The following is an 8,198-nucleotide window of genomic DNA, read 5'->3' as shown; positions in this document are numbered from 1 at the left end:
TTCTGCTGCAACAAATCAAAACTCCATCCCTCCATAAAGCTGGAAGCTGTTGTTTGCTGCATGCATCCTGCGAGATAGTTAAAAATTATATAATACTAGATTATAGTCCAACAGGTTTATTTGGAAGTACAAGCTTTCAGAGCACAGCTCCTTTGTCAAATGGCTAGTGGGTTACGATCACAGTAGAGAATTTATAGTAAAAGATCAAGCGTCAGCCTGCGATTTAGGCAGCCGACAGATGGTGCTGCTGAGGGAGGTCTCTTTCCGCCGGGGGAGCAGCTTGTGCTCCCAGACGCCCACCGCCGGGTCTATGAAGGTGTGATCCATTGGGCGGGAAAACAAACCGAAATCTGTTTTGAAAGGAAGACAGTGCACGTGCGGGGCAGCGAAGTCGCCGAGCGAGGATTCACGTGGTTACAGTCACGTGATAACAGGGCGGGGGGGTAACATCACGTGCCCCACATGCCGCTCGCTCATTGGGAGGTCGCTCTGTGTGAGACGGCTCTCCTCCTACCCAACACACCCAAACTGGACGTGTCTGTGAGGTGGTCCCGGCCCGAAACTTCAGTGACGGTGTGTTAGCCGCGCCTGGTCAGTATCGATGACTCGTGGGAAGGAACAGCCGGGAAGAGGCTGCCGTTTTTGAAAGTTGTGTTGGTTTTCTTTCCTGAGGTGTGGGGCCACATCTGAGTCTACTTCCTGTTGATGTTTCCTCATAGCTGGAAATGGACGACCTATCCCCGCTCTAACACTCGCCCAAAAACAAATCTCTGATTTCGTATTTTAATCGGTAGGCGGCGGAGGGAGGCTTTGCCTTTCATGTTCAAATAACAAGTTGCATTTGTGTTGTGCCTGTATCGTCGACCAACATCCTGGAACGGCTTCACCGAGACACTCAAATGTCAACTAACCAAAAGAAACGTTAGGAAGGAGTGATTAAGAGTTTGGACAGAGGTTAGTTTATTGGAAGCTATGGTAAACCATAGAAGCCAAAGTCATAACCATGTTGTTGTTGGGAGGTAAAGGTGGAGGAGGAAAGAATGATTTGGTGGCGGTTGCAACAGTAGGATGACACCACGAAAGGCTAAAACATAATAAATCAATCCAAGGCTTTGAGAGGAGAGAGAGCCAGAGTGGGAAAGGCAGTGCTGGATAGGAATTGGGCAGGAGACTTCTGGCTGAGCTGAATTTACAGCAAAGTTAACCAGTGAAGCACAGAAGTTGTTGAATCTGGAGGGAGTCCAATGTAAATGGAGACTTGGGATTGTTTGGGTGGGGGGGCGGTGTTGAGGGTGTGTGGCCTGATGCTGCAGGTATGGAGGTTGGGAGTCTTTGGATGGAGAGGAAGCTCGATTTGAATTTCAAGAAAGGTGGGGAGAGATGTTGAAGGAAAACTGGTCAACTTTGTTAAAAGACTTGGATTGTTGCAAAAGGGTGATATAATGGAGCACAGTCTCTGATTACTTCTTTGAGTGGTATTTTTGTGCTGTGATAGAGGGAGAAACTTGCTTGAGAACATCCCAGTAGATTTGATGCAGTAGGCTGGTTTGAGGGTTTGGGGTGCTGTATGGTGGGGATGGGCTTGAGTTCAGTAGGCAACAAAATATTCCAAAAGAAATGCGATTAGTTATCCTGTGGGATCAGAATGGGATTTTGGTCTACAGATTAGTTGGAATGGGGTCAAGGGAATCTGAGTTGTCTCATGGACAAGCTTGTAAAGAGAATACTGGCAGATTACTTACTTTAGTGTGGAACCAGGCCCTTCGGCCCAACAAGTCCACACCAACCTGCCGAAGTGCAACCCACCCAGATCCATTCGCCTTCACCTAACAATATGGGCAATTTAGCATGGCCAATTCACCTAACCTGCACATTTTTTGGACTGTGGGAGGAATTGGAGAAAATCAGAAGGCTATGGAAGAGGAGTCTAGAGGAAGTTTTGCTTTGAGAAGCAATTGAATGAATGTTCTTTAAAAGAGCTAAAGACTTATTCTGATTTAGCGATGGATGAATCAGGGACAGGAGTTAATGGATGTGGCTGGTAGTGGAGAAAAGAAACTGAGCTATTATTATTCTCCAAGACAACCCAAATATAGTATGCAAAAAAAATGCTTTAATTGCTTTGCAAAATCGGCATTTCACATTTTAATTAGGAACTGTGTAATATGAAAGGTATATTTATGGATCTTGTATAAAATCTATTTGTTGCCTAATTTAAATTTTATTTCTTTCAGATTGCTAACTGGAATGCTTTGGTAGAAAAACTCGAGAGCCATGAAGAGAAATAAACAGTGGAATGTCAGCAAAGCGCTGGCCCTTGCCAGTCTCTATCATTTTCTTCATAGTGCAGCAGCAGCCTGTGTAGTTCCATTCCTTACTATATACTTCAGGCAGCTTGGATTGACTGCACAATTTGTTGGCATTATCATGGGAGCAAAGTGTTTTATTTTCATGCTTTGTACTCCATTTTGGTCTTACTATGCTGGGCGCCATAACAAAAGGAGAATTCTTATCCTTGGTTCCTTGTTGTTGTCAGTAGGAGCAGGCCTTCTATTCACACTCATTCCACCTATAGATAAGGAAATAGGATACAAATTCTGTAACAAAAGTTTGTATATAAAAAACGGTTGGAAGCAAAATGCAAGACCAGAAGACAAACACCGTATTGGTGATGTGAAGATGAATAAATTTGCACATACCATTCTTCCAACAGTAGTGAATGCTGCTTTAACTAGTCATCCTCGTTCAACACTCCAAGCTGAAATTAAAGAAGACCTCCAGGTGTTGACCACTGTTGAAACAGCTATTGCAAATAGAATCAGCTCTCTTAAACAATCACAGAACACTGAACTGAGCAATATTATACATTCATATGTCTCTACTCCATCAGAAGATATTGGTAGTACGCAAACTACAGATGATTATCTCCAATCAAAGTGGAACCAACTCCTACAGATTAAAGACTCTGGCCATGTAGGAACCATGGCAGAAAGTGCCACGCATTTTCCTGTTAAAGAAGATAACAAGAAGAAAAACATCACTTCAGATGTTTATTCTAGTTCAGTTAACAGTCACATCATGAAAGGGGATGCTCTTTTGAAGGTTGGCTCTGAAAACCGATTAGAAAAGCAGCGCATCAGCACGGAGTCTGATCACAGTTTTAAAATTCTGGATAACCAACATCAGACACTTGTGCTGCTTTTGTTAGCTGTGTCTTTATGGGAGGTTCTGGCATCAGCTTTGGAGTGGATTGCAGATGATGGGCTCTATGACTATCTGGACTTTGTTGACTCTGTTGACCGTTATGGCAAACAGTGGATTTGGGGTTACTTGGGCACAGCTGGAGCAGCTCTTAGTATTGGGATTGTTGTGGATAGGCTTGACTGTTTTATTAATGCATATACTTCTAGGATTGCAGTGCACTTTTATGGTTATGCAGCATTGATTACGTTGACACTACTTGTTGGTGTGTTCTACCCAATTCACACAGCTAGGAAAAATGACATGATAAACCACACCATCAAAGGATTGCACCTGCTGGGAGGTGATGGAAGGGCTATGTTATACGTGATCACAGTCTTTATTATGGGAGCTATTAGATCTACAATAAATAACTTCCTGTTCTGGCAAATGCAGGACAATGGGAGCGGCGAGGCCTTTATGGGTGTTGCTGTAGCAATTGGATTTATAGCTGAAGTTCTACTTTATCTTTTCAAGGACAGAATGTTAAAGATTTTTTCATTCTCTGGATCAGTAACCTTTGGACTAATATGCCTTGCAGCCCAGGTGCTCTACTATTCATTCCTCTGGTCCTCTTGGGCAGTGTTGCCTATTCAAATCCTAAATGCTTTTAGCAATGGTGCCTTATGGTGGGCTGTTTGGGGTCAAGCTAATGATATAGCTACTCCTGGTATTGAAAGAACACTCCATAAAATCTACCATATTTTATCCTTTGGTCTTGGTGCAAGCATTGGCAGTTTTTGCAGTGGCTTCATTGTGAACAGTTTTGGCATAGAAAGACTCTATCAAGCATGCTCTGCTACTGCTCTGGTTTGGTTAGTGGTCTTCCTCATTGCACAGTCAAAAATTCCACGGCAAAAGAGATTAAACTATTCACGACTTTTAGCAGCTGATACCAGTGATATGAGTGACTCAGATGATGCGCAAGATTGGCTTGTTACAGCTCTGAAAGGTGACTTTGTACAGAAGTAACAAGTCTTACTAAGTTATCTTTTTTAATCCATTGCCTGTTAAGGAATCTTTATATTTGGCACATACGCTGGTTGTTTCTTTAAAGTCTAAGCCAAAGCGGGCATCTAGAATCTAAATTTTTAGATGACAATTTAATAATCCAGTTAAGGTTAAACAATTTATACTTTGAGATTAGTATACAAATTCTGTTTTCATGGTTTTATTTCAAGGTGGCTGTTTTAGGTGCAAAATTATAGGTTAGAGATTTATTTTTAAAGAGGTAAATTATGGGAATTTGATTTTTGAATAAATGAGAATATTTGTTTTGAGATGGAAGCATTCTTTCAGTAGTTCTCAGGTCATAACAACTACAATGACTGACTAGATGTTGCCTAGAGGGGTGTCTTCAGTAAATTTAATGTAAAGTTGTTGTATGACATACTTCTATGCCTACTCATTAAAATACAGTGAATGCCAACAGTGCCAGAATTACTCTGGATTGACTTTTTTTTCATCCAATGCTTGAAATGAGACGGGATGGTAATAGAGAGCTCCCATTTCTGCTGTACCTAATGTACAAATAATTGAAATAGGAAAATTACCTTTATACAGCATTTTAATCATGCACTCATTCATTTGTTGTCACTGCAGGCTTAGTGGGACTACTGTTTGTCAAGTATTGTCAAGTTTCTTTCTGGCTTTCTTAAAGCCTCTGTCAACATCTCCAATGTTATCCATCCCATCTTTTTTATAATGTCTACTGTTTTTATCATTTTTCTGTCATTTTATGGGAGATCAAGCTGTGTCTATCTTTGTTTCCAATTTCTGCTTGGTTGTCTAACTACTTAGTGATCCTTTTGAATCATAAACTTACTTTTTTAGTTTAAACCAATCTTGTCTTTCTGTTCAACTGATTCTGAGCATCCACTGCTGTACCACATTTCGTTTATTATCCTCCTTTCACCATCTTCAGAGTCTACCTCTTGTATCCATAGTGCAACACCCTACAGTAGTGAGTGGACTAGATGTTTTTCCAGATTCGTGCTGATGTTTTTGGAGTTTAAGACATAAGTTTAGATCACTGGTCTTGTCTTTTGCAGCTAATCTAACCCTGTACTTCATTCTTGGAAGTAACTTTGAAGTTTATAATTAAGTGAATATATTTGAATGTCTTTTTTTTATTGCAAACCAGTACTTCCAATTTTGACTTCGTTGCCATTTAGTACCCTGCTGTTGGTCTTTGCCTCATTTACAATCAATCCAAAAGATACTGTCTTTTGACCAGGCCTTCTCTGGTTTGTAGCTTTTTTATTGACATCATATGCTCTGATGTCCTATAATGTGGCTCTATCTCTCATAACTCTTCCTCCACCATCCTAATTGTTTTTTCTTATTATAACACCCTCACCACATTCCAAGAATGCAACTTATCCAGTTCATTACTTACTTAGTCTTTGTCTCACCTTTTTCATGATTCTCTTTATTTTCTACCACACTCCCCAATACTGGGGATGCCAGTGGAAGCTATCCACAGCCAATGTATAGTTGCTGTAATTTTGTTGGAAGATGCTTCGAGCAGTAATTTTTATTGAAGTTCACTGTTTAAACTAATTCCCACCAAAAAGGGTATGATATGGAGGAAGATAAATGTTGAGCTTGTTTTTTCTTAAAAAATGAGATGAGAAATTCCATAATTTGTGCTATTAATATTTTAAACTACACTTGGATATTTGGAAATCTTGGAGAAATTACAGTATGACATGTTTGTCTTGGTAGATTTTCTTCTTGTTAGGGATTTTGATCAATAGATATTATACTCAGGTTAGATTCTAAATTAAAATGGAAAATGCTGAAGATGCAAATGCTAACAGACTGGTATTGCAAGCAAAAGGACGATGTTTGTTTAAAACAATCAGAATTGGTGCCATGTGAACAAAGGAAAAAAATCATAAACGTCATGTACAAATTTGCCAACTGTAGTTTAAAAACAAGCAGCTATTACCTTTCTTACATAAACCAGGAAATGATTTAAGTGCAAGTGATTTTTTTCTGTCTAATCAGTTAAGCATTTAATGACATTATGCTGCAGCAAGTGTTTTCTCTGTAATACCAAGGATGCAATTGAGTCAGTAATCAACAGGTCAATAAGTATGTTTAGCATGTGTGGATTGATTATTTTGTCAGCTTAAAATAGATTTATTCTTCTCATGGAATACCTGCTTAACAGGTGGTTGGTGGTGACTCAGTTCTTAAAGCTTGTATTAAGCAACTGTACAAACACTAAGTTTGCATTTTTAATATCTGGCCCTTTTATTGAGTTAGTTGATCAAACTGCACTAAAGTCTGAATTGTTAGGAAGTCTGCCTGATAATTTCAGTTCTTGACTGTGATTCAGTAATGCCTTGCTATAAAGAACACGATTGAGTATTTGATGAGGATAGGATTGACTGGTCCTTTTTTTCATGCCACTGTTGAGATAACCTGATAGCCTTGAGTAGACTGACCTGAAGAATGACTGCTTCAATAAAATTCCAGGAAGATATAATTGTTAATTGTATGGTATGCCATAATGAATCATTGATTTCCAGACAGGGAATTTTTCAGATAAAACTGAAATGGAGAACCTCAGTAAATGCACATTCTCTGAGTACTTCTGCGATATATTTTAAGTTGCAAGTTTTGCAGGAAATTGCTGTTGACGGAGAATCAAAAAGCACAATAGGAGGCCATTTAACTCCAAGTACATTTGAAAGAACTATTTCCCTCACCATAATGATTAAGACCTTTGTCGTGTCAGTGAGGCCAGCTGTATGCAGTTTCAGAAAAACCTTTTCTGTTTTCACACTGGCTTCCTTTGTCATTCAAACTTGTGGAACTTGAAGTGAGGGAACGGTTTAAAATTTATGATATTTTGTTTGGTTTTTTTAATGTAAAACTTTCTAGATGTTATTACTGCCTTCCCAATCCAGTAGAACAGAATATTCTCAGCTGTTAGGTCAGGCAATGAGCTAATCTGTTTCAAGGACCAATATTACTTCAAAACTTTACTAGGAGTAAACTCTGCTTCATACACCCCAGCTAAGAATCTTCCATTTTTCAGTACTGTATGTGAGTACATTAATGAAACATGTCAATTGCACGAACAATAAATGTAAAGTTTCTTTTTTGAAAGAGGCCATACAATAAAACTCTACATTGGTTGTTTATGAGGGAGCACAGGGATGAGAAATGTTCTTAATTTGCAAAATTGATTTGTTTTGACAAGTTTCACATACAACTTGGAACAGAATCTTCGCAAAGCTTTATGCCTTGGCCTATTAACATGCAAACTAATTGCATAGTTCGGAGAGTGGTGAATTTCCTTAAAGAATCAACATTCCAACATTAGTGCATTGAAATATACTGTACCGTTGTAGTTGCAGTTGTAAACAAAATAGTGTATAATATCTGAACTCAGTTTAAATGTTTCCCTTTTACAAATCAGCACTGTGGTTGTTTTTCATTTGAATGCTGAATACACTTTTTGGGAAAAATGTTTTGCATTTTGAGATGGCTGCGTTTGTATATATTAACATTTCATTCAAATGGAAAAGGAAAGCACTTACAGAAAAAAAGTGATCTTTCATTAAAGAAAAAATTCTTAATTCTTGGAATTAATTGGCTCCTTATTTTATTGATGTTAGTTAGTACAAGAGTAGAAATAGATAAATGCTTTCTTTTCTGGAATTAATTTATTTTTAAAAATGTGGTGTTTTTAAAGTTATCCATATTTTTGGGTGAGTTTTGTTCCACTATTGTATTTATTAATAAGAGGAAGAATAATTAGCTCCATGAACAGTGGGGGGAAAAAAACTTCAAATATACTGTTTGAGGTTTTCTACCAGTTAAATACAATTGAAAGGTGAAAAGATTAATATACAAGTCTTATTTGTGCTATATTCTTGCACTGTTAAAATGAAATGTGCCTTGTTCAGGGATAGGTAGTATATTTCTGTCTTCCATGTAAT

At 38.5% G+C, this 8,198-nt stretch overlaps 1 protein-coding gene across 4 annotated transcripts; it reads left to right on the top strand.

Annotated features, from left to right (window-relative positions):
* Window positions 1–218: 218 nt before the first annotated feature.
* mfsd6l (major facilitator superfamily domain containing 6-like) lies at window positions 219–7,844 on the top strand. Of its 4 annotated transcripts, none has more exons than XM_043714533.1 (2): window positions 219–573; window positions 2,235–7,844. In XM_043714533.1, the coding sequence occupies exon 2, from the start codon at window positions 2,275–2,277 to the stop codon at window positions 4,210–4,212; it is 1,938 nt and encodes a 645-aa protein (XP_043570468.1). In that variant the 5' UTR covers window positions 219–573; window positions 2,235–2,274; the 3' UTR covers window positions 4,213–7,844. The 4 variants fall into 4 exon arrangements, with proteins under 4 accessions (XP_043570468.1, XP_043570466.1, XP_043570465.1 ...); XM_043714531.1 differs by having other exon boundaries at window positions 219–591; XM_043714530.1 differs by having other exon boundaries at window positions 219–790.
* The last annotated feature ends 354 nt before the right edge of the window (window positions 7,845–8,198 follow it).

Source organism: Chiloscyllium plagiosum, chromosome 24 (assembly GCF_004010195.1).
Source record: "Chiloscyllium plagiosum isolate BGI_BamShark_2017 chromosome 24, ASM401019v2, whole genome shotgun sequence".
NCBI classification, from domain to species: domain Eukaryota; kingdom Metazoa; phylum Chordata; class Chondrichthyes; order Orectolobiformes; family Hemiscylliidae; genus Chiloscyllium; species Chiloscyllium plagiosum.
Note: the sequence above shows the minus strand (reverse complement) of the source record. Positions and strands in the feature narration are given on the sequence as shown.

Bases quoted from the DNA above. Each gene is read 5' to 3' on its own strand.
- mfsd6l (XM_043714533.1), top strand. From the start codon at position 2,275: ATGAAGAGAAATAAACAGTGGAATGTCAGCAAAGCGCTGGCCCTTGCC.